Below are 27,476 nucleotides of genomic sequence, written 5' to 3'. Positions count from 1 at the left end.
GGTTCAAGGCCGGGTTGGAGGCTGTGTTTAAAGCTGGAGGTGTTTGGTTTGTGTGATTGACTTCACTATGGACCCCTACATGTAAGAACAAATGATTTGTGAATTGTTAAAATAATTTTGGAAAATAAATTGTAATATACATAAACCTTAAATTTTCTGGAAGTGAAAACCCCAACCATGTGTATATATTTTATCATTAATAAATTCGAAAAAATAATTTGTTAGTTGTTGTATGTCTGCATATATAAAAAGTAAATAAAAATTTAAAGTATCCTTATGTTTGAATTAGATTAACTTTTCCTAGAGTATTTTTTTTTTTTGAATAAATCAAAGTTTGTAACAGCAGACAAAATGATAGTAATTAAATTAAAAACCCTGTATATGTATAGTTTTTTATGTAAGTTTTTATAAAAACCATATAATTATTTTCGACACCTCTTATGACAATTCTTTCCTTTTTGTTAAAAGAAAATCGAAACATAAATTAATCACGAGTTCTTGTGTTCATGAAATGCAGAGAGTAACACTGAAGAACTGTTTCAGAGTTATGAATATATGTTTAATGGACTCAGAGTATACTTGTGAATGTTTATTGTACATTGGAGTATTCCGTCTACAATGTCATTGCTAGATACGGAGTGGGATTTCTGTTTATTTCCTGCATCTTGTAGCTTCTCACAGGTAAAATTATGTTACATAATGACAGCTAAGTTGATTTCCTTCCAAAAATTCTTCAAACTATCGTGTTTGCAATATAAAATTTGATCTTTCTTATAATATACCGAATGTGCTTAGAATTTACAACTTTATGTATAGTGGTGTGTATATTTTTTTCTAAAATAGTTTATTTGTTGTGACAAACTGTGGATTTTGGAAAATTTTATGCAAAAAGCTTAATTTTTTTATGGAGACTGGAAAAAAAATTAAATATCAAATTGTATATGTTAATTTTCTTTCTCAAAAAATTCAATATTTGAAATTTAAATGTTCCAATAAAATGTAATTTTTCGTCAAAAAAATCCAAAAAACAAGTCCCCCTACAATTTAATCCTGTGGACATCTTTGATAGCAAAACAGTATTTCTAACTATTATTTAAATATCAAAGTTACTTAGAATCAGCATTATGAATTTCTAGCAAAATTGCATCGGAATCGACAGTGGATTGAATAAATCATCTTTTTTAAATGTAAAATTTCAAAACTTTAGGGCAACGGAGCTACTTATTGATATTAATATTAATGAAAAGGATTCAAACTTTTTCACCCATATTTTTTTTAATCAAAAGGAACACTTTTAAGACTCCATACCCCTACTTAAAAAGAAAAGAAAAAGGGAATAATTGACCTCCTAGTATGGAGGAACGTAGCTTTGTTATAGAACTCGCTCGGGAAGAAATTTTTTTTTTTTTTCAACTAAATGTAGATGCATCGATTCACAGTCTCTTTTAGAGAAATAAATATACATAATGTATGAGTGAGGACCTAAAACTTGTAGTAGCATGACTTGGGTAAGAAATACGTGATCTGTATGGAATCAAGGAAAAAACCATTTTTGATATATTTTGATATTATGTTTATTGAATATATATTCCTTCAAAAGCAATAAAAGCCTCTTCAAGCCGGTGAACATATTGGCAGCTCTTGATAATAAAAACTGTGTCCATAGCGTTCCACGCTGTCATGATGGCAGCTCGGAGCGTATCAAAAATTTGGATTAGAGGTGCACGTTCTTCTCGTACACACCTAAACTTCAAAGCCTGGGAAGTTGAGTTCAGGGGTGGAGGAGGCATATGGAAGCCAATCAGAAGTCAGCAATGGAACTCTATAGGATTTTAGTGCACTTTTAATGTTAAGGGACTACAGATGTAAATTCCAAGGGTCTCTGCAGCCTTCTCAGCACTGACACCGGCACGGATGAGATCGTACACGCATTGCCTCTTTTGTTTTTGCTCCGTAGAGACATATGATAAAAACAAAACTTGCTTATTTTTGTTTCAAATATCGTTTTGGTTCCGATATGAAACGTCTTAATTAAAAATTATTCAAATAAAATCTTGATGAAATGATTCTGCATGTTTTGTGTCCACAGTCTGTATATGGATACCAAATACAATTCCGAGTTCAGATAAAGTAATTTTAGTACTATAATGTTGACTTATACTAAATCCTTACTACTCCATCTACCTAATTAAAGATTTTGTGATGTTAGAATACCGCTATGGATATGTTAGTACCACCTTACTTCCGTCATACCAAACAACAATAGTTACATCTTTATTCTGGATATTATATATTTTTCTTGTGGGCAGTTATTGTTGATCAAAGAGATTCGTATTTTGGAGGAGTAAAAACACTTTTAATTCAATAGTTCCTAGGCTCCTAAGGATAAGAGAGTTTTTCAACAAGAAAACTAATAAAAAAACAAAAATAAGAGAATATTATAGAATAAATTTTGCTGAGGGGGAAAATCTCTCCAACTTTATTTTATGGGTTTTTGTATCATAAATCCCTCATTAGATTGAATTTATTGACTCAATATATACACACACATAGTTTTGAATGTTTTCTTATGGTTAAGTAATCATTACTTGAGTTGTTTATTTTTTCTGAAATACTTACTGATGTCAGTTTATTTATTTCAATTTGAGATTTAAAAAATACTTTTAAATTACTGGTCGTTCAAAATTTATTATATTCGATCTGCAATCCGCTTGCGTGAAAGATAAACAATTATTTTTTATTGTGATTTATTGTATCAATATTCCACGGAAAAAATTATGAAATTCTTATTTCTTTGATTTAAATCCTTTTTTGCCAGGTGATGATGTCATTTGTGATGTCAACTTACTAAAAGTGAAGACAACTTGTAAGGTAACGGTACAAACTCTTAAATTTTCAGAGATCAAGGTCACAAAAATGTTATTTTCTTAAATTTTAAAGCAGGATTACGGATAAAGTTATTATTGATTTTGTTGATTTGTTTTTAGGAATAATTATAAACAGTACAAGACTATTAAATTTTGAGAGGTTAAGTTCAAGTTTTAAAAAGCAAAATCGACCATTAATCTTGATTAAATTGAGATCCATGACTCAAATTAATATCATTTCTTGTTAATTTAAAGTAAAATTGTTTTAGGCGGAGGTTTGAGCTGAAGCGAATGTCCACTCTGGTTTCCTGAACATTGAAGTTATTTCACAACTGAAATATTTAGTTTTGTGGCAATGTAAAATGTTTTTATATTACATATAAGAGTAATTGATCTCAAAAGGTTGTTTACAGGTTGGATAGCGTTCCCAGATACTAATTTTCTTTCCAATAGAAAGCCTGCACTTACAAGCATATCTATTTAGATAATATTTACACAACAGACGAATATATAAAACAACAAACAGATAAGAATCTTAATATATCTGTTTGGAACTTGGAAATTCTTATCACATTCAAGCCATATATTCATATGAAATATATTAACTCTGTGTATCTGTTCCAATTACAGCACACTGTATACATAGAGGGTACTTCAGAGTAAATCCCATTAACTTTACCGTCATAGGATTGTGAGTATTGTGTGTAGAGATTACACAAGGCTACACTACAAAGGAAGGGGAGGAGTGTTTTAAAGGCAATTTTGAGCAATTATGAGAAAAATTATATCTTTTCGGCCGATCTTTAGATCCTTGACTAATGTAGGATATGGTGGGGAGAGAGAGCAATGCAGTTTCCAGTCTCAGTAAGGGTTATCCAATGCCAGTTGCAGAAACAGCATGAGCAGAATATTCTGGAACAAATTGTGTGTACTAGGAGAAAGTCAGTGATGAGTTGAGTCGTTAAAAAATATGACCTAATGGGTTTGATATTTTCTTCTTCATGTTATTCTCAAAAGTGTTTTTTATTTTTCAAAACTGTTATTATTATTCGTTAATTCCTGAAGAGAAAACAACCAAATGTAAAGTAATAAAAAGAAAAAGAAAAGAAAGAGAGTAGCACTGTATAGAGATATATATTTCATTACGTTCCGAACTTGGGATAAAATATTCATAAAATTCAAGACAAGTATTCGTCTAATTTTGGTTTTGAATCTAGATCAAAAAGTTTGGGTACCACAAGTTTACTCGAATATTTACGTTTAAAGATCTGTTCCGACCCAGATCACAGAAAATGTAGATCTGTATATCTTTAGCACAGAGGAGTTGTTGGGGAATTACAGATTATACAAATTGTTTGACTCAGTGTAGAATCGACATGGAAGTACCTAATTCCTGCCTATATGAACTTACTATTTACAGAGAGGGATTGGACTTTATTTCTTTACTCTCACGGATGCTTGCAGCTGATCGAATACAACGTCATGAAAGTTTAGCTGCTCTCCTCCAAAATATTCTTCAAACTGTCCGGGACCCCATCTGACTTTTCAATTTCTTTTATTCTTACGAATCATCATATTCTATACAACTCTAGGAATGAAGTGTCTCCATTAAGTTGTTCATAAAAAGAGCAATCACATGGATTGATATATTGGTTAATTTTAGGACAATATTTGTCATATGAAAAAAATGTAATGCATACTATAATAGAATCTAAAATCTGTGAGTAATATAACTTTTTTGAAGGGGCTTTAATTCTGAACTACCCGGTATTATTCGTGTACGTAATCATATCAGTTGAAATTACTCCTAATTAACTTTAATATAAAACTGTACTCGTCGATTAAAAATAAATTAATGATTTTGTTCTTATCATGTATCTTCTCATTCTTCGAAAGCAGTATCCCATTTGCTGCTTTTAGCACACCGAATTGTTGCAACATTCTGCATTTATTATCAACTCTTATTGTCTCTTGTTCTAATGTAATATAGGATGAAAATCATTTTGAGTTATCTATATTTTGTATATTTGCGTATCATTATAAATTAGATTTTATCAATAAAGCAGAAAAAGAAGAAGAAAACTACTGAAAAACAGCATTTATTTCTCCTTTGGGAACTTTATTAAATGAAGAGATATTTCCCATTTCATCAGAATGCAAATAAAACTTATTTGTTGCAAAAAAAGGGATACATTTTCTTCTATTTATAGACATTTCGTGTGTATCTTGAGCTATGTATATGTATTTATGTAGACTACATACATTTTTAGCTCTTATATTCACCAAAACGCTGATATCAAGGAATGATAGACCATGTGCTGTATCTTGTATTTGTTACGAGTAAAAGAATAAACATTAATGTCGGCCGTCATGAGGGCACCATTATGAAAAATATTCAAGGTAAGGGTAGTGATATTTTACTCAATACCCTAATGGTGCAATAATGTGTAAGATTTGAAAGAAGAGTGTGTAAAAAAATTCATGACTGAGGTCACCCCATAACCAGGCAAATAAAAATATAACAAACTATCAACATTGTTTTAGTTAAACCACGGATTACTTAACATCTGGATAAAACATTCACTTTTAATATCACACAACCTCTCTAATATAGCCATTACTTTTGTGATTCAATAAGTTATATTGTTTTATCGTAAATTATTAAAAATTAAATATATAATTTCCATAGAAAGTGATTATTATCCTCCATTGACATGAAATATGCCTTTAACTTGTATGGTTCTTTGTTGCCACGCTGGTTAAGCATCTGGTTGAAAGCTTAAAGATAATGAAATAAGAACTATTTTCAATCTATTTGCAACAATTTTCAAAACCGAACATAGAAATTCTTAATAATTGAAAATTAGCTATTCTAATTTATCTATTTTCCTATAAATATCTGATGAGTGTTTGTATAAAATTATTATTTTTTAAGTACTCGTAGATGGTAAATCCATTGATAGCTCGCAAAAAAGTTGTTTGCTTTCTTCATTATAAACATACAGATTTTGAAACATAAACTAAATGGACAAATGGAGTACTAAAAAGATGTATCTTAAGACAAAAGGATATTCCTTTCTTTATATTGTACAGAAAAAAATGTGAGAATTAAACAAAGGACTAGTTTATTGTCAATAGCTGAGGTGAGGCGTAAATAAAAAAGTGATGAAATAAAATTAATGGTGCAAAAGTAAAGTTTCTATAGCTGCCAATAAGAGTCCTAATTTAGGGTGATTTATTTATCAACTTTTTTGGAATTTCGATTACAGTTAGTTCAATAGAGTTGTGATATAGTAAGAAAATATCCCATTCAAAATTTGATTGCTCTGCATTACACAGTCATGTTTACAAAACATAATTTGTTCAAAATTGCAAAGGAGACAAAAGTTATTCATTTCGTCAACAAGGATTGAAATACAACATTAATAATTATTTTGCATCAATGTATTATGATAGATATTAATTTAACATATAAAATATTAATAAAGTTTTATTTCTAAGGCTACTACTCTATGGAACAAAAAGAGAGAATAGCATAAGTAAATCTTGATCTTTCCTTTCTGAAAATGTAAAAAAAAAGTATGCGCGCTATACGCAGATCATCAAATTTTCCTAACTCTTTTTTTTTTTTTGTTTCATAGAAGAATTAAAAATAACAACCTTAAAAACACTTTTTATAAGTTAAAAATATCTTTCAAAATTATTTAATGTATATAAACTTTAAATGTCTTTGTATTATCTTTATTTAGTAAGTAAAATGTTATTTTTTTTGCATAATTTGATCGAGTTCTGCTATCTATAGATGACTTCGTAGGACGATTTAATTTTCATACTATGTATATCTCAACTTTTACGCAATAGCCATAATCAAAATTTGAATAAAGTGAAAAAACAAAACCGTCCTAGCCTATATTTACCTTTCCAATGATTTCTTTTAATTTGCTGACTTACAACACTTATAAATATTTATTGAGTTGTATAAAATATGAACTGCCACTACATAAAAATAAACGGCTTGAAATACGAACAGCTTACCTCCTATGATGTTTCATTAGATCGGCTGTCGGTAGCTATAAGAAGGTGGTGAATAAAATAAATATATCTCCTACTTTGTGTGCAGTAAGTACGTAGAAAAGAAATACTCTGATGTATATCCTCCTTTATACTCTCAGTCTAACAAGGACTTGCACTTACTTATAACTCCCCAACAAGTCCTAAATGAACATCTCGATTATCTATAAACTTTATAGTAAGATGTTTCCTCTTCAAGAATTAAATAATAATCATCACAGATATGTGAAAAAATAATCTTGGGATTACCAACTAGAAAATAATCTTATCGTGACATTATTTACAACTCTAAATATGTATGCATTGCCTTTTTTAAAAAACTCTTAAATTTAATAATTTTGGGGGATACAGGGAAAGGTTGAAATATGTTTGTTTTTTTGTTTATCATCAAAAAGCCACAAAATGTGTATAATAATTCTTTAATATAATCTTAGCTATTGTGAAAAAAGTACTTTGGTCCATTTTTGCTCGATATATTGGATGAAAACTATTTTTGAGGATTAAAAGTATTTTAAGGATGACTAATATTTTTTATTTATTAATTCAGTTAATTTTTCATTGTTTTATTGCTGTAGTAAATATCCTTTGAATTATTGATAACTTAACTACCAGTTGATACCATTTTATCAAAATTCAAAATGAGAAGAAATAAAAGTATTTTATTTTTCGGGAGAAAAAAAGTCAATTGTAATATGTATTTATAATAATTTTTTTCCTACTTTTTATTATTTTATATATTTACGCCTCACAGCAATTAAGTTTCTAAGGCAGGACAGAGCTGCACGAGTGAATTTTTCCCATCAATAGTACCTTAAACACTAAGAATAGGAAGCCTCCTGTAACCTTTCCTCCCTCAATGACTCAAAGAGATTCAAAGTACAAGAAACTATGTATAAATATTAAATTATAAAAAGTAACATGGTATTAAGTAGAAAGCGTGATATTTTAACTTGAATAATGTTTGTGGTTTATTTTTGTATAGAATCATAGAATAGATTGGTTTTTCTCCAGGTTGCTCTGTAGTCACTATTGGGCAAATAAGTACCAAAGTATCAAAAATGGTCCCGGAAACATAATAAAATCCCATTTTCATTTGTTTTCTAAGAATGAATCACTAAGACAAATTTGGATTCAAGCCGTTCCTCGCCAAAATTACAAACTTTCAAAATATGTTTCACCTTGTGAATTTTACTTTATCTCTCCTCTGATTATAAAACTTGAATCTGAGGGTACTAAAAAGTTAATTTGATCCTTAAGATCTTTACATGGTACGATAAATATTGAAAAAATATGGAATTCCGTCCCCATTTCGAAATCTTCCTCTTTATTATTCTAAATCAATTCCAACACTCAGATCCCCTATACTAACTTTAACATGAATTTTGATCAACCTCGTTTACCGAAAGAATGAAATAAAACTTTTTATGAAATGACTATTTTACATATGTCAATTTAACTGTGGGATTTAATATCAAAGTCAATTTTAAATTGTAGATTAATGATTTGCGTTTAAGTATTTTCGATTTTTCAATTTTAGGTGCAAAAATAATGAACCGCCTATTTGCATATTATTACCAACAATTGTTATCAAAATGCGATATATTACTGAATATACAAGGTTAATTCAATGTTTTATTGTGTTTTTGAATTTTATATTGAATGATTCGAATTTTATTGAAGATATTGATGCCGTAAAAATATCTTTATGTATAAAGGAAAAAAATTACATGTTAATTTGTTTACAAATGAAAGTGAAGAAAAACTGCAATTTTTTTTGTTACAAATTGATTGGAGTGAAGTTACTCATCTATTTGATATGATATTTTTAATTTGCACTTTTGTATATTTTTAGAAATTAAAATAAGTTTGTATGTTTTGAAAGACATCACTTTTAAAAAAAAAAATTGATTATTATATTTTTTTTGAAAATGTCGGTCGACCCTTTTGACATTTGACAGAATGTGATGATGATCATTGTTTTTACCAATACAGACCTATTAAAGGAAGTGAATTATTTAATTGTATGGGCAAAAACTTTGTTTCAGAGGTTAGTAAAAATGAGAAAAATCCAACGGCAAAATTAAATCGAAGGAATAAAATAAAATAATTAGATGAAAAATAAATAAGAAAGAAATAATTTATTTTCAAATAGCAGGATATCATAAATTTTTATTAATTGTTATTTTTTTGTCATTAAATACTGGAACAATAAAAAAATATTATCATAAAATTCAAATATATATATATTATGGGAAACATTTATTAAAATCTATAATTAATTTATTGGTGTGGAGATCCTGGGTATTGACAATGTGGTTTCAATATGATTTTAAACAATTTAGTAATCCAGACCCACTAAGTTTTGCAATTGCAATGCCATTCATTTTGTCCAATGGTATAAATGACTCACATGTAGTTAGGAAGTCGAGAATAAGGCTTAAAGAGTCTAGGATGCTAAGTAATTAATAGTCCGTACAGAGTGTACAGTCCGTACGGAGTGTATAGTCCAAATTCATATTTAAAAATGGATTTGCAATCACCTGAGTGTATTGGAGATTATAAATTTGTTTACCAAAGACACTGAAGAACAAGAATCAATAAAATATTCTAATAGTAAGAGACAAAGTGGAGTTGACTATAGAAGAAATCCCTCTGAGTTTTAATTAAGGAACTGGATGGACTCCGACTGATGTTATTAATATTTTTTACTGAGCGATGTTTCACGAAGTTAGAAGTCATTGTCATAGACTTTGATGGTAACAGTCATCTCTACAATGAATGTATAATAGCATTATATTATAAACCACTATAATACATTAATAATGTAACACTTTGAAAGGTCTTGTTATTTATTGATAAAAAATATAATTAAGTCTTATTTAGTAATTTTTTTACTCGAATTCCATTTTCATTATAGTTTTATCCGACTTTCTCATCACAATATATTAATAATTGTTATTTATTCCATGTGTAAAAAATATCCTAATAAAGATTAATAATCTAAATCACAAAAAAAATAAAATAATAATAAACAGAGTTTTTGCAAATTATTTAAAAAAACATTAAATATTTAAAAGTTATTAGAAGATGGGGAAGGAGTCACCTTTATAAAGTAAAAATATAAAATATTCAACAATTTAAAAGACCATTGAGTCTACATATGTCTTTGGTATTAAAGCTTACACTATTAAATTATTTTCGTCACTCATTGTAAGGGCAATGACGCCTTGAGACTTATGACAAACCAATCGTTAATATTACCCTCCACCATGGATAATGGAAGTCTCACTCGATCACAGAAATATAATAAGTGGAGCAAAGTTTCTACTGGTGCATTGCAGAAAAAAAATCCAATCTCCGTTTTTTTATTTCCTGGTGTATATTGAGAATGTTGCCAACCTGTACCGAAATCCATTCTGTGACCAAGTAGTTAAGGGGTTCGAGTGTATTATTCTTGGGTTGATTGCTTATTCTTCCATTTTAAGGCTCTTCCATCGCTTTGCCACCAACAAACTTGGTGTTGATTTTTTTTCTACTCAACCAATTCCTAAGAAGAGGAGGATTGGCGGACCTTGTTGTAGGAAATTAGAAGCGAGAGTCATGGAAGTGACCCCTGCTTGGAAAATCCTATCCACAGGTTTCTTGAGAATCTTTTCAGCTTGCCTGTTGAAGTTAAGAGATGTTCTTTAAATTATTGATCAACAGTTCTAACTGGTATATCTTTAAATATTAGGAAACATATATAAATATTAGGATTAGTTCTTTTCCCGGGAAATTGTCATTGATTGGGATCCCGTTAATAAATACTAAATACTTCGAAAAATAAGTTATTACTTTAAGACTTGACCCTTCTTTGGTGAATTTCTTATAAAATTAAATCTGTTTGAAATAGGTTTTAATGATGGAAACAGCATTGAAACGCTCCTAAAATATCCTTCAGAATAAATACAACTCTTTCTTTTTGTGCAAAATCTATGTTTTGTAACTATTAGTAAATTTTACAATTTTTAATCAAATTTTTGTAAATATGATTAATTTGTTTACTTTTAAGTCGTTCTTCTGCCCTGTCTATTTTCTTTTTTTCTCAATATAAGATATCCAATTTATCACACTCAATCTCATCAATGTTAACTTGACAAAAGTTGTTTAAAAATAATTAATATTTCATAAAAGTTTTTACAGAAAATAAAGTTATACTATTTGAACTATAAGAATCACAAATTATCTTTTGTTAATACTCAAATCTAATATTGTTCTGATTAATTAGCGTAATTTTGAGTCTATGTCTACTGTGTATCAAGAAATAACGTTTAAAATAAGGTAGTTAATGTATTAATTACGTCAAAAAAAAAAAAAAATGTTCACTTAAGGAAAAATTTTAAACTAGCCTAACACAAATATTCTCATTTGCTCCATTTGTATCATTATCAAAAAATATACACGGGTTGTTTTTTAGAGTACGTAGATCCTACTTTTAGAAAACCGTAAATCAATCAAACATTCGACAGAAAAAACTTAAATTGACAGTGATGAATGAACCAAATTATATAGTGCATCCTTTGCAAAGTATAAATTATGAAAACTTTACTACAAAGAGTGAACCATCATTGAATATGTATCCAACATTTAATTTATTGAATTACGTAGAATTAAATTAAACTTCCATAAAATCTTTGATTTCCTGGGGAAATAAATATTTATAACCTCAAGAAATAGTTGGAAATTAACCCTTGTAAGTGTATTGTGTTAAGTTTTGGTTTATCAGAGTCAGACCAACAACATTTTACCCATCAATATAAAATCAAACTATAATTATTATTCTCAAAAACTCTTAGTGCAAATTACATTTGTACTTAGAGTACCCAGAATGCATCGTAACAGTAAACGAATAATAAACTGACCGATTATATTTGAAATATACTTATAATGGATATCAGAGCCATTTTAAGTATCGTTAATCAAATAACTTGGGCTTTGATAATAACATTTAATTGACTCAAATATACTTATGAAATATTGGGCTGTAGATATGTATAATATATATGATGTAAAAAGTTATTTGGGGTTTCCTCTTTTTCTGGATTTTTCTGCAAGATTGATTGTATGTTGACGCAACACATATACAAAGATCTTTCCCTTTAAAAAAACAATGTATCATGTCGGGGAGAAAGAGATAACAATAACAAAACAACTCAGTCTCACAAGCAAAAAAAATAAAAATAAAGTTAAGATGAGATAAACACATAAATTCCCAAAAAATATATATCTTTATGTAGCACAGTGTCTCTTATTTTCCCTCACCCTTTTCTAAATAAATACTTAACATTTGGTATCCACGATTATGTTTAGTGGTTATACATATATATGTATGTACGTACTATGAGGCACTAATATAATGGATTGATCAGAATAATAAGAAAGCTCTGCTTTGGTTTTGACATAAGAGTTACGTTTTTTATCAATTTATTTTATTATGAAAATAGAAAACAATACTAAGGAATTGAGATTGACATCTTATATTATTACTGAAAATAACATTTTAATAAAATGGAGTAATCCTTTTTCAAATGGCTATTTTTTTTTAAATCTAATAAAATTTAGCCTTATATCATAAGGATTGAAAATGAGCATTTTTGAAAAGCTAGGAAGAGGAATTATGGTATTGCTGAATTAAGATCCTAGTTAACATCAACGACCAGCTACATATTTTTGGGGGTAGAAAAAAAAAATTCCTATAAGGAGGAGAATCATTTACATTGAAAACAACATTAGGAAAAACGATACTTTTTCTTGCAGTTGTAGATTGAAACACCACAATGTCAGATTAAATCATTAACACACATAAAAAAGAGAACACCTACTAATCTTTGCTTCACTTTTTGTTATCCCTAAACTATGTTTTTTCTCTTCAAAATCCCCATTTACAGGTTTGATATAATTAAACATGGGATTTTATAAGAGAAAAAACACAATTTGCTGATTATAAAAAGAAAAACTGTTGGTCTTACATTTTTTTTTTTTTTTTTTTTTTTAACAATCTTTAAAAGGTTGTTTTGGTCTTGGTATTTCTATATGAAAAAGGAGTTCTCGCCTATTTTTGATGATTTTTTTTTTTTAATAAAATTATAATTGATATGTTTTCATATAATTTTATAAAATTTTCATGTATTAATGCAATGAAAGATTCTTCTCTTGAAAGTAATATACATACAATTCAATCCATCTCCTCCAAAATCATACTACAGAAAGTTGATGTTAACAGGAATTTTATATTCAGTACTTCAATTTACCGTCTCCTCTTGCTCTACAAAAAGCCATCTCATCAGATGGGAGAGAGGGGGAGTAAATTTACAACACAAATGCTAAAAAAAATTCAAATTTTTTTCTTTTCTATTCTTGTTTAAAGAATATTTTATTTTTTTGAGAAAAATTTACTGCTATTGCTTTTTTTAAATATAAATTTTAGATATTCTGATATGAGCCATTATTTAGATGCATTATTCAGAATATATTATAAAGTGTCCATACCGCAGATATAAAAAAATCATATTTCTTTATTTAAGGATAACTTCAAAACTTTTCTTAAACTATATTTTAGTCATATACAACACATAAAATATAACAAAATTTACTGTTCAAATACTACTACTACCTCTGTCCATTTAAGTCAAGACTGGCCACTTAGAAGAGATAAAATATATCATTTGATAAGCCATCACACTCTCAGACATGGAATATGATGAATGAAATTCAGCATAAGTTGAAAAGAGTTTCTGTAGAGTCATAATCAACTGATTTTATATTCCATAATATTCAGGATAATTGTTAATTGAATATTCAAAATGACCGCCATTGAGCAAGTAACGTTTGGAAGGTGCATTTTTGAAACCAAATTACTAAGCACTGAGGAAACATAACTTCTCACAACTACCCAGGCTAAGACTTTAATTCAAACTAAAGGTGATAAACCACCAACTTTCAGTAGTTCATAAAAATTGACATCATTGGAGGATTTTGTAGATTAGCTGTACGAAAATGACAAGTTTATCCTAGCATCTGACACCATTAGAAGAGCCAAGTATAAATACTTAGTCTTCAATATCAACTTACGGTAATTTCTCACCTAGAGCAATGTTTACACTATAACCAGTTCAAAAATTGAGTGAATCAGACCAGTGGATGCTGAGAAATAGTGACCTAAACATGGCAGGTCAACTGTGAAAATATGCTTCTGAGAAAAACGGGTATTTTTGAACCAGTACCATGACAAAAAGAAGCGAATTTGAAATCTTGACATTGAAAAAAATGTCCAGTCTTGCTAAAATTCAAAATTACTTTTTGATATAAATATTTTTTTTTGTTGCCTTCAACGCAAATATGATTTTTCTTTCAAGATGCCTTCCTCGGAAAAGCCTAATTTATATTTTATAGGAAATTACATATATATGGATCAACCTATTAATACTTTAAAAACAAAGATATTTTGTAATAATAGAATATTCCATTTTTCCCAAGAGAGGCAACATAGAAAAATAGCTTTTGGAGCTTATTGGGAAAAAAAGTTTGAATTAGTGAGCTTTTATTCTTTGTAAATATAAGAACTTATATTTTTCTTCTTTTTCTGATAGGTTTTGAGTTTTGTGAACAAGTGTATAAGCTTCTATGAATATATTTTTTATGATCATAAATATGTAGGTTATAATATAAGACTAAGGAAATGAAAAAAAAACCTGTGTTTCATTTGATATCTACAGAGTGAGGACCCAAAACTTGCGGTAGTACGACTAAATTACAAAGAACGTAATTTTTATGGAATCAATCAAAGACTACTCAAAACCAATTTGTTATATGTTTAAATACTTAAATACTTATTTACCTATATTTTTTACTCAATATGTCCTCCTTCACTTGCAATAACAGCCTCAACACGACGGCAAAAAGAGGGTAGATCTTGACAATGAAAGCCGTGCCCATTGCCTACCACACTGTCGTGATGGGATTTCGGAGGAGCGAGTCCAAATTTGAAAGAGGGTGTGGCAGATATTTTTCAATTAGATGTCTCACACTGCAAAGTTCCAAGGGTTGAGGTAAAGGTTGGAGGATATGAAGGTAAGCCAGAAGTCAGACATATGTTTGCTCCAGAAGTGTTGGTTCTTATAAGACTTCTTAATGTTGTGAGCAGTCTAGATGAAGATGCAAACGGTCTCTGCAGTCTTTTCGGCACTGACAACGGCTCGGAGTACATTGCAACCGGGCTGGATTTTTGTTAGCGTTCCAAAAATTTTAAACTTAGAGACACAAATAAAAAACTTTTTTGTTTTTATATCAGCTGTCATTTGGTGACAAAAAGTAATTAAAAATAAAGTTTATAAATTGTAATTAAGTGTTATCCCAAGTTTTGAGTCCCCACTTTGTATAAGTACAAACAAAATCACAAAATTATGGTTGGCTAGGACCAATATGAGGATGTAGGACAAAGAGTAATATCTTTAAAAAAATTTGTCAAATTTTAAGGGTTAATAGTTAAATGTCAAAATACATCAAGTAAATATTCATAATTTGCGAAATTCATATTACATTATTTAAAAAAGTACAGAGAATAGACTAATAAAAACAATAAAAATGAGATTCAAATATCCTTTTGATAAGAAACCAAAAAATGTTTTAAATACGGTTTAAAAATTCAAATTCATTCAGCCCTGTGATCGCCAAGGACTTTTTAAAAGAATGCTTCCCGTGTGTAGGTCCTCCAATAATTTTCTGTAGGTTATCTTGTAATCTTCTTTAATGGACCTAAAATTTGCCGCTCTTAGAATGACATACTTTCTAATACTTAAAATATCTTAAAAATTGGTTGAAAAGTTAGTTTCACCTTAGCAATTTACATACTTCCAAAATTTAAAGTATTAAAGCATTTTCACTCCTACAAACATGACACATATTCAATCACAAAGAATGAAAATGCCCTGATAAAGTGGTACTTTCTTGGCCCCTCCCAAACAAGAACTATTTTAAATCATTGAACCTCTTATTTTGAATTAGATAATTGCTGAAGTTTGAAGGTTATAGTATGCAAAGCTCTTATAAATAAATTGTATGTATAGTGTGTACATGCATGATAGATACGTTAATCCATTTTGAGGTAAGCTAACTTATTAATGCTATCCATTGTATTTAAAAAAAAAATGATAATTGCATTTTTTTAGCTGAAATTAAAGATTTTTTTTAGTTATAAATTAAAAAAAATAACAACATCTATTATGATCATTATAGGAAAGACTTTGGTTTTTAAAAATCCTTAAATATTTCCGTATATTGTTAAAAACTTGAGAAAATCGCTTGAAAAATAGTTTACATGATATTTTCTTTTGAAACTTGCTAATTCCTTATTTTTCATTTAAACGTCAGAAACAATTCAGTTTTTTTAAACGTCATGGACCGAGTCTAAAAACTAATTAAATTTGTTGTGCCATTTTGTTTTAATAAGGGTGTATATTATCAGTAGGGTTGTAAATTGATGCATTTTATCATACCCGGTATACTAAAGAAATAAACACAAGTCCCACTCTGCATCAAGCGAAGACATAAGTACCGTTTCCGATTATTAATTATTCTCTGAGTCAAATAAGGACTTACATTTATAACTTCTTAGCAACAAAAACACACATCCTAAAAAATGCTTAGGATTTACAATCCTTATTGTCATATTCATACATATATTGAGAAATAAAAACAGAATGTTTTTCCATATGGTAAGGTGATAGAAATTAATACAGAAGACCCACAAAATCCTTTTGATAGTATATTTTTCAATTATAAAGACAACAGTTGCCTTATTTTTTTATTTATTATTAATTATTTATCACTAAACAGTCTTACAAAGAAAGAAAGGAAAGTCAATTGATAATGAGCCCTTAAAGGACATAAAAAAGATCCAAACAAAACAAACAACAACATGACAATTAAAGCCAAAAAATGTACTCGTACAGTACTTCATTTAAAAACATGATGGAACTTCATTAGATCATGTCATTCCTATGGTCTGATATGTAAGCTGTGATATGTAACAGACTTGAAAAGACAGTGCAATTAGTTTATAGTTTTGAGTTGTTGCTTTTTTTAAAGAAAAAAACAACAGACACACTAAAAAAATGATGAATCTTGATTTTTTTAATGGAAATCTCTCATATATAAATATTTAATGTATTTATGTAGATATACATCAAAAAATATAATTTCTTATTATTTTTGTAATAAAAAAATATTTTAAGACATTATTTTGAATGTCATTTTGTGTAAGGAGGGGAGAGGAAGGATATCAAATAAACAAAGCAAAATGGGGATTATTTGATTTTTATCAACTTATAAAGTCCAATGTAATTTGTTGAATGAATTAAAGGTATATTTGTTAAAAAAATGACTTGCCCGTATGTTAAAAAAGAAACAAAAAATTAAAGAGGTCACTATGAAAATTTGAATAATTATTGAGAGGAGAGCAGTTCAGCTGCCATGACATTTGATTAGATATTTTATGCTTTAATAATTTATTCCTAATTATTTTAAACTTCTCTTAAAAAACAAAGATTGATATAAAAGCTACACAGCCCGTGTATTTTACTATTATTATTATCTTTTTTTTTTTTGTAAAAAGATGAGCTTGTCGACATTTTCTGGTAATAACCAAGACCAATTAGCATTCACAATATCGTCAACTGTCGAAACAAATCTTTCAATTGATACAACTATCTCTGTAGTTGAAGGGTATTGTGAAGTTAACTTGGAAACATTGGGAAATTTATTTAAATTTTGCATCCACCATAACACTGGGTTTTCGTGAACTGGGAAGATTTTATCATTTTGTAAGTGATTATCGCTTTTTGTATTTATTTTGGATAATGCTTTTTTTTTTCTTTTCACTCAGGTATCATATCAATATTTATGGAGTTATATACATTTATGACGCAAAAATATTCGATTCTGTAAAAAAAAATAACCAATGCAATTGCTCCGGTTTATATATGTATAATACAAAACCAAAAAAAGAATCGTAAGATAAAAAAAATAACCAATATTTATTATATCAAAATATTTATTAGGTATATTCATTTATATATTGGGATATTTTTACCGAGCTGTACTGAACCAAATCGTTGTACAACCCCTTGCCGTACCAGTTCTAATTTGCAAGGTTGACACGATATTTTTTTACACTTTAAATTATTCCACATAATAACTGTTTGGTAGCAGTAAATTACAGTAGCATTTTTCCAACCAGTGTAAAAGAATAACAGCTGTTATGATTATTTGTATTGGTTTTAAGGACTGTGGCATCATGAAGGGTGTATTTATTGTGAGGAATACAGTAAAAACCATCAGAGCCAATTGTCATTTTTCTTTTTAGCCCACAAGTCCCAGATGTGGCTGTCCAAGAACTTCGAGGACTACACCAGCCCCAATATCTGGCCTCCCACCAGCCCCGGCATTCCTCCTTATCTTGATTTTTGTTCAAGTTTTTACGTTGATTCATTACAAGGGTTGTTACGATACCAATATGTCTACCACGGTGACCATAAAATCTTTTTTTTTTTTGTAAAAGTAAATGGCTTAGGTTAAAATTAGTTCCTTATTGTACGAAAAACATTATAAGAAAAGTTTGGAAAATAATTAGAGGCAGTTCAAAGGCCCTAAAGTTTTGAAAATTTTAATTTAAAAAAGAAATTTGAGTATTGGCTTAAAAGCTGTTCATATTCCTCAAATTTTTTATTTTTTGTAAAAACAATAAATTGATCTTACTAAATTTACAATAAAATATATATGATACTTGTTTAAAAAAATAATAATATCTATTCAAAATAACGTGTGAAGCTGATTAGAATTTAGCTCATGGACCTTTATTTCTTCGTTTAGTATATTACATCCAAACTATTGGACTGATAAATATGAAAATTTGCGATTACGTTTAATTTACATTAAATTCAATAAAAAGTCTAAATTTTTAGTTACCATCACCTTAGTGACCTTTTTACAATGTAAACACATAAAACCAGTAATAAAAATCTAGGGCACCTTTGTTGAAGATGGTAACTAAAAAAAAAAAAAAAAAAATTGGATACATTTTTGTTCTTTTTTGTTAATGATATAACAATTACGTATGTTATTTAGATACAAAATTTATTTTATTTAAATTATTTCTTAAGTAAATTTATTTTCAAATCAGTATATTTATATTTTCTTATTATATCATAGATATAAATAATTTCTTATTTTAAGACTTAGACAAATGCTAAAACAATTAAGTTAAATTTAAATTTAATGGGATTGTTCTGGTAAAAAATCAATCAAACCTTTAAAGTAATCCTGCTTACAAACAAACAAACCGAGACGAAAATTGTTGCACTTAATGGTGGAGGTAATAACTATTTTAGAGGAATAAATAAATTTTTCAAAACTTTTATAAATTTTTATCCTCTAAAATTGTTATTCTATATGAAAAATAAAGTAAAACGAATAAAATGTGCTTTTACCGCACACAGCGCGCATTTTTAACAAAAATGTTTTTAGTTTTTATGCTCGAAGATGTAAACTTTTGAAAAACATTTTAATGTAAAAAATTTCATAGTTTTAATTAAATTAATTGTTTTTATAGAATATTCATAAAGTATATAGGTATGCATACTCATTACTTGTCAAGTTAGTTGTAATTGCCCTTAAAACAAAGTTAATTGTTTACATTAAGAAAAACATTCCTTCATGAAAAATCCTTGAAAAACTATCTATGACTCTTGTAAACTTCCAAAATTTTCTTTTCTTTCGATGGTTTCTTTACATAAAGAATTATTCACAAAGTCTCCTATTTACAAAGATATATAATGTTGATGTGTTCAAAGGGACTGAATAGCTCTTGTTTAACTGTAAAAGATAGAAATACATAATAACTACAGTTGTGAACAAGATCAAAATCCTGGTGATCGTTAAACCACACCTAAAAAAGTGTCATAAAAATATAAAAACCCTGAGATAATGAACAAGGTAACCCTAAAAGTGTGATTTTTTTAAATGAGAGGAGTCCATTATTTGTGTTTATGTTTACGGTGAAGTCATACTCTCCCCTTAAGATAAAAATACTCTTAAAGCCGTGGATGGAAATATTGGCAGTGGAAAATTGCCATAGAGAAAACTGTCATCTTGAAAATTTACTATTATTTACAAATGAAATCAGAATACCTCAGCCCAAAACACAGAGCCATGGGTTCCAAAATTCAAAAGTAAATAAAGTATGCAGGTAATAAAGAATGGATCAGTATCTCAGCCATGATACAAGCAGAAATTACTCTGATATTGATCCTCAATTCTAGTCAGAGTCCTACAAGAGTAATAATATTTAGTATATTTGTCTCCAAATATCAATAGCTATGTATATCTAATGTTTTCATAGATGTACATACACAATGGGAAAAAAAAGTATTTGATCTCTCGCCTATATTGTAAGTTTTCCCATTGATAAAAAAGAAAACCATTCTATCATTTGAAAGGAAGTTCTATTTTTACATTATATGAACTAGAAAAAAGAGTATGGAGGAAAAAAAATTCTGAGTGTAACCCTAAGAACATTATCTCCATCGTCAATCATGGGGGGACAATACGTTTCGTCAGATTCTAGGAGAATTGCCATTAAGAAATTTCAATTGGGGAAAATTGCCTGGAAGAAAATTGCATGGCTGGAAAATTGTCATTAAGAACATTTATCGTCATTTAATAAAAAAATCATAATACCTCGGCCCTAACATTATTTTTTGAATGGCAGGGCCTCCAAACAGGCTACAAACTACACCGCCCCTCCCTTAAGACTTTAGGCTCCTTCCACATAATTTAAAATGAGCCCCGAACCCATGGGTTGATTGAGGCACCAGCAAAGGCATCAAACAGGCTAAACACCCCCGCCGCAACTTCAAAATACCTATACGTCCCTTCCAAAAGCTCCAAAATAAACAACGGTCCCAGGGATAAAATAAAACTAGGACAGGGCTACCAAACAGGTTAAAAACACTGCCAATTGTTCATAAAGTATGAAAGCCCTCAGAATACTGCTAAATAAATTCTGAATACGGTTAAATTATACACATCTTAATTTTAATCCAGTTTATAGAAGGTTAAGCAGACAGTTTTGGTTTTACTATAACTGCCTCATTTAAAAATACTGTAATACATAAATTATTGCTTTTCTTTATTAGCTGCATACTTAATGTAGTTTTGAATTTTGGAACCCATGGCCATGTGTTCATTCAAAGTATTCAGAAGGTCTTACATTTTTTGTAAAGTGGTGGCAGTGGTTTTTAACCTTCTTGGTGGCCCAAAACTTGTTTTGTGCAATGCCAGGGCCACCAAGGAGGTTAAAAACCACTGCCACCAATTTACAAAAGATGTAAGTAGATGAAAATTTATCGTAATTTACACAGGTATTCAGATTTTGTGTGTAAATTACGGTAAATTTTCATAATGACAGTTTTCTCGATGGCAATTTTCCGTCGACGATTCTGAGAGTATTTCTTTCTGAAGGGGAAAGTACAACTTCACCGTATCGACGGGAGGATAGCCGGGGAGAATACCCAGAAAATATTGGATGGCACCTCCTTTCTTTAGGGTACGGCAATGAAAGGGGCCTTTCAGCCTGGCCATGGTCTGAAAAATAACTCAAAAACTCCAAAGGGATTCTCAAGAATAATTAAATTAAGACAATAGTGTGGTTTAGCCAGCCTCTGGACGTTATTCCAATAGCAAATCTGTATCCCTGGATATTATCTGCAAGGGATCAAATACATATTTCCTTCACTGTACTCGTATGTACATTAACAAGTCAACACATATCCTCAATTGGATTTTTTAGGGTATATCACGCCCCACATTAAGACGCATAAAAAAGCAATTTATCACGTAGACATGTGGACAGGGTTATTTCCATTTACTACTACTACTTCATAGATCCTCTTTCATTCTTTTTACATATCTTATCCTTTCTTTCAAATATTTTTTGTATATTTTACATTCTATCATCAAATTGTAATAGTCATATTATGAGGATAAAATGGGGAGTATATTATATTGCTTTCTTTGAATAAGAGGAAGAACGAACAATAAGACTTTAACCAAATCAGTTTATTTGTTGAGATTTCTCTCAATCGGTGGATATATAATTTTGAGCCTTCTCTCAAACATTAAGAAAGAACAAGTGGAAATAGCAACACATGTCTTTGAAATATATAACTTATTCTAATAAAAAATGTTGGCTTGTAAAGAAAAGTACATACATATAAATATTTTTTTTTTCTCTTAAAATGTTTATTCTTACATATATATATAAATATTAGTTTAAAGAGACACATGAATGAAAATTTAATTCGGAATTACATACAAAAAAATAGTCTGACATTAAAAAGAATGAACTGTATCCGTTTTGATCATTTCATTCCCTTTTTTCCAAGATTGACCTGATTCTGAGACTAATAACATCAACTAATTTAAATTTGTATTACATTTCATTTCAACACAAAAGCAATCTCAAATGATTTTTTTTTCTTTTTCAAAATTGAGTTTGTACTACTCAAAATGTAAGGCTGTTGAATTAGTAAGGAGTCGAGTGGTAAAGATAGTGTAACACACGGGCTTAAAAGTCACGAGCTTCACACATAGATGGTGCTATTTAAGGAAAATAATCTCATTTTCAGTTAGTTCCAACCTTCAAAAGACAGTCGTCCAGTTTTCATGACAATTTGTTCTATTGTTTGTGAGTTATTTTGTGACGCTACTTTTGTTATTTTCAAAACAATGGATAAAACACAAGTTTATGTTTTTAATTTTAATCTCCTTCTTGATGGGTATGTACTGTTAAATGTGTCATGGGGACTCTCCTCCATAAAGTGAATAAAAAATAATAATTATTAAGAAAAACCAATTTCAACGAAAAAAAAGCGTCTTCTCTGTTCATCACGAGGAGATCATATGAGTGATACAGATTATATTAAAGTCAAATCATTTTCGTTTTATCTATATTGCCCTTATCAAAAATCTTTCAACTTTATCATTATAAAAATAGGAAGCATGCTATAATTATTCAAAAGTACGAGGACAATGATATTTTAGATTTTGTATAAAAGATGTACGCTATGTATTACATTTACAATACCATGATTTTTAACAATGAATAATGTAATGTATTGAATAATTTTAACTTTTTAAGAAAATGTGAAGAAGAATAAAATTGTACTTTGGTACATAAACCAATATATTATGGCAATGTTTGTCTGTTTTTTGTCTCTTCGTCAACGCCAAATAACTCCTAACAATGTCGTCTACTGATGCTAGTAAAAAATATTATTTACATTCAGTAAGATATATTAATTTACCACAAGACGAGGCCCTCTCTCAATTGTTTTATAAAAAAACATATTTAGGTTCATTTCCCATTTTCTTCAAACATTGCAAATATACTTATCCAAGCTATCTATCTGTATTTAAACTAAAAAAATTGATTTTTTGTCAGACAACTGCAGATATAAACGCTATTAACCCAGACTAATATATTTTTATAGGTGAATGAATGGGCCTAGAATATTTTTCAGACTTTAATTGAGCTCATACCAGGAGAAACAATTTCAATTCATTCACTAACAAAGAAGCTTTATAAAAATACATAAGATGCAAGCTACAATATTTGAATGGGGGGAAATATTTTGGTTGAGTAGCTAAGTATATACTCATTAGACCGAATATTATTTCTTTTGCTTAGAGATACACAATGTACATATAAATTTTCCCTTCAAAAAATGGGTTATTTAGTGGTTTTATTACTTTGTCTTTAGCTGTTGTTTCTATAGGAAGCAAAGCAAATTTATTAAATATTTACACAACCTTCATATTTCTTTGGTGTCTTACCATAGTTCTTTTTAAGAGCACATTTTATGCGGTTATATTTTAAGTATGAAACTAATTTGTTTTATTTTATTTTGCAGAGTTTTTTACACCTTCCAAAAAGCTGTTCTATGGAACAGAGAGGCTCCCAAACAAAAAATGAATCCTTAAGCCCTTTCCTTCATCATCCCTTATTTAATGAATCGGATCCCTAAAATTGCTCCAGAAACCGTATGATGCTACGAGAAAATCTCCTTTATCATGGAAGAAGAGGAGAGGTCACAAGAGACTGTCAAAAATGAGCGGTCATACCTGAGTGAAAACTCTGGGGATCCACGCTCTGTTCGAATTACTGAGCCCATTAAGAAATCCTCTGGAGGTTCACATTCTGCAAAGTCTAAAGTGAAGGTAGGTCACACATAAAGAAACTATTAAAACATACCTGCCAAACTTATAAATAGAGGAAAAAATTATCGCCTAGAATACTTATATATATATAAATTTGTCTACATCAGACTCGTGCTATTGTTAGGGATGGGATTTTTGTAGATAAATATTATAGTTTTATTCTCCTCGCATTGTATATATATGTCCTATCCTATTTTTTTTTTTTTTTTTTTTTTTGATAGAGGATGAGTGAACATATTTGTGGTACATATTTTTTGAATCATTATATTAGAATTGGCACATTTGTAAAGAAGAAAAAGAAAAATAGGAGAAGCATGGAGCAAGATATATGGTACTACTGAATTAATGAACTTATTAATATCAGCTGCTTCTTATATGATATTGGATAGAGTAAGTGAATACTATACTTTCTACATTTACCAATAGCATTGGTTCTGAAAAAATATCATAATACAAGTATATTTAATTATATGTAATATATTATGCATTGGTAATGCAATTTACACACAAGATAGGCAATAACGCTTACTTCAGAGGGAGAAATAAACAACACGACGACTTATTAAATAATAATAAAAAAAGAAGAAAGAGCACGCGCAACAACCGTTGTTTTGTTTTCTAATTTTTTAAGATAATTTTTTCATTACAAACATGTAAATTTTAATTATAACTTTAACCGGCATTTAGTTTCTTTCTTTAGATTTTCTTTGGTCATACATAAATGATACCAAACTATTTATAAGAGACACTGACTGAAGATAGTTACAACCTTGTTTTTTTTTGTCGATGGTTCAATTACCCGAAGCTGGGTTTACTCAGACATGCAAAAATTGAACAGAACATTTGAACATATGACTCATATTGCTTAAATCTAATTAGAAATTATACCAAAATGTAATTTTCCACAAATTGTATTTGAATGCAACCCATTAAATGTTGAAGCTATTCCTGTAGCCAAGGGCAGTGCAACAGATAAAAAATCGAATTTGAGATTAAATTAGATTATATCATATATTTTTTGAAGAGTAAATAACTAATTTTTTTTAGATGTTGAATAATTGAATTTCAATTTATTATAGTAGACTAAAAGATCAAACAAATGTACTACTTCTTGTTGCCATGCGTACAAGTTAACAAAGCTTCAGGCTTATATTCGTCTCTATGAGACTTAATAATGTCATTAATTTGAAATCTATATTTAATTGCTATATGTGGAAAAAAAATTAAAAGATAAACACTATCCTAACCTTCTGTTACAAATATCGGCCATTCATACCCCATACTTAATACTTGTAACTCATCCCATTCTCTAAATACCTTTACTGCAATATTTGATATTATCTTGATCACTCCCTTTGGTATCTTCGAATTGTGTACTACTTGTTGCACCTAACGTTTTTGCACTAAGTGTTACAATATCTCATTTTTTTTTTCTGTGAGTATATAATTTTGATTAATTGATAGCAACGGAGTCCATAATTTAAATGATAGAAGTTAAAAAAAACAGACAATGAAAAATTACTTCCATATGTAATTTTTAGCCTTTATTTAATATCTAGAAGTAAAATGAATACAAATATTTAATTTTTTTTTAAATAATCTGCATTATATTACTCTACTGGTAGTACACGTAATTGTTTGGAGTAATTACACGTCGGCTAAAAGACAAATTTTGCTTTAATAATATAGAAGAAATTCTGAGTGTTATTCTCTGTTTTTCACACCTAATTGCTAATATCATTTATTATGTGTTCTTTTCTCAAGAATGAAAGAATAATGCAAACAATTTGAGGAAAAAAAATAATTTGGTGTGATGACTGAGTAGATCTTTAGTCTCTACAGCACTCACTAACAGAAACAAATAGAAACAGTGCTTCATATTTACATCTCAATGATACATACACTTAGCTACAATATTTCATTTAATCGACTACATTGTTATTTCTTAAATCAAAAATATGTATATGATATGCATCAGGGATCACTTTATACTACATGCAAAACGTCCGTGGGATTTAATTAATACGACTACATTGTTATTTCTTAAATCAAAATATATATATCATATACATCAGGTAGCCCTATATCCAGTACATCCTGTTTACACGCTCGATGCTACACGCAAAACGACTTCCAAATTTACATTGACTATATTATTATGTCTTAGATCAAAAATGCATTCCGTTTGTTAAGATATTCAAACATACATATCAATAAACTCTACTTATAATTGTAGGGTCAATTTTTTTGATTGTATGATTGTATCTATTTTAGCTGTTGAAAGAAGGGACTTGTTTCAACTATCTTGGTCTTCCCTACCAAAGTACATTTAATTTTTTTTTTTTTTTGCGTTCTATGTAAATTTTGTTTTCCTTATGTACATATTTATTATGTTATAAATACATAAAAGGAAATCCAGGGGATCTTACCCTAGCCATTAAGAGGTAAAAACTTTTTGTATCTTCAAAAATAAGCTGCTTATAAGTACACCCGATTATTTTATGAATTATACATTAAGAAAGTGGTTCCTCTTTTTTTAAAATAGAAACCCACATTTTGAGATTTTCAATTATATATGTGTATATCCTGAATCCCTGACCCACTTATATATATGTAAGGATTCTATGCGGAACGTGTAACAAACAAATACGGATTGCTTTATTTACACATTATGTCAAACTCTTACAAAAACAAGTTTTTCTCCATCTCCTTTAATACTAAAAAACAGACATCCAACAGGAGGAAAATAAAATCTACGTAGAGTTATAACTCATATTACGAGGAAAAGACAAAAACCAATGTTTTGAACAGGTATTTTTTTAAATTTTAATGCTGATCTCTTCTTCTTCGTATTTAATAAAAAAATAAATTTTTTTAGTTATTAATGCTGCATGTTGATTATACCATTTTGATTTTCAACTTTTTTCAAATATCGATAACAAATACTGCAGAAAAGTTCCCAATTGGTATGAACATTACCCATTTAAATTTGCATTGTCCTACGAAGTCATTTTTAACTCTCACATCTCCATCAAATTTTGAAAAAAGGCAAAAACTCTTTACTTAGTGAATATTTTGAATAAAATAATTTTAATAGCTATTTTTTTATAGCCATGAATCTCTTCCACACACAGACATTTGCATTTTAAATATAAATAACGTATTGAATGATTTTGAGTTAAGTATTGAGCGACTCAAGAGTCACTCCAAAATAGCCAACAACCC

General features: G+C 29.0%; 1 protein-coding gene across 1 annotated transcript in view; it reads left to right on the top strand.

Annotated features, from left to right (window-relative positions):
- LOC121114400 (transient receptor potential-gamma protein-like) overlaps window positions 1–27,476 on the top strand; it is a 311,931-nt gene that overhangs the window by 62,478 nt on the left and 221,977 nt on the right. The window contains 1 exon segment of the mRNA XM_071886890.1: window positions 23,945–24,251. Coding sequence (XP_071742991.1) covers window positions 24,105–24,251 — 147 coding nt within the window. The 5' untranslated portion in view covers window positions 23,945–24,104.

This window comes from Lepeophtheirus salmonis, chromosome 3 (assembly GCF_016086655.4).
Source record: "Lepeophtheirus salmonis chromosome 3, UVic_Lsal_1.4, whole genome shotgun sequence".
NCBI lineage: Eukaryota > Metazoa > Arthropoda > Copepoda > Siphonostomatoida > Caligidae > Lepeophtheirus > Lepeophtheirus salmonis.
Note: the sequence above shows the minus strand (reverse complement) of the source record. Positions and strands in the feature narration are given on the sequence as shown.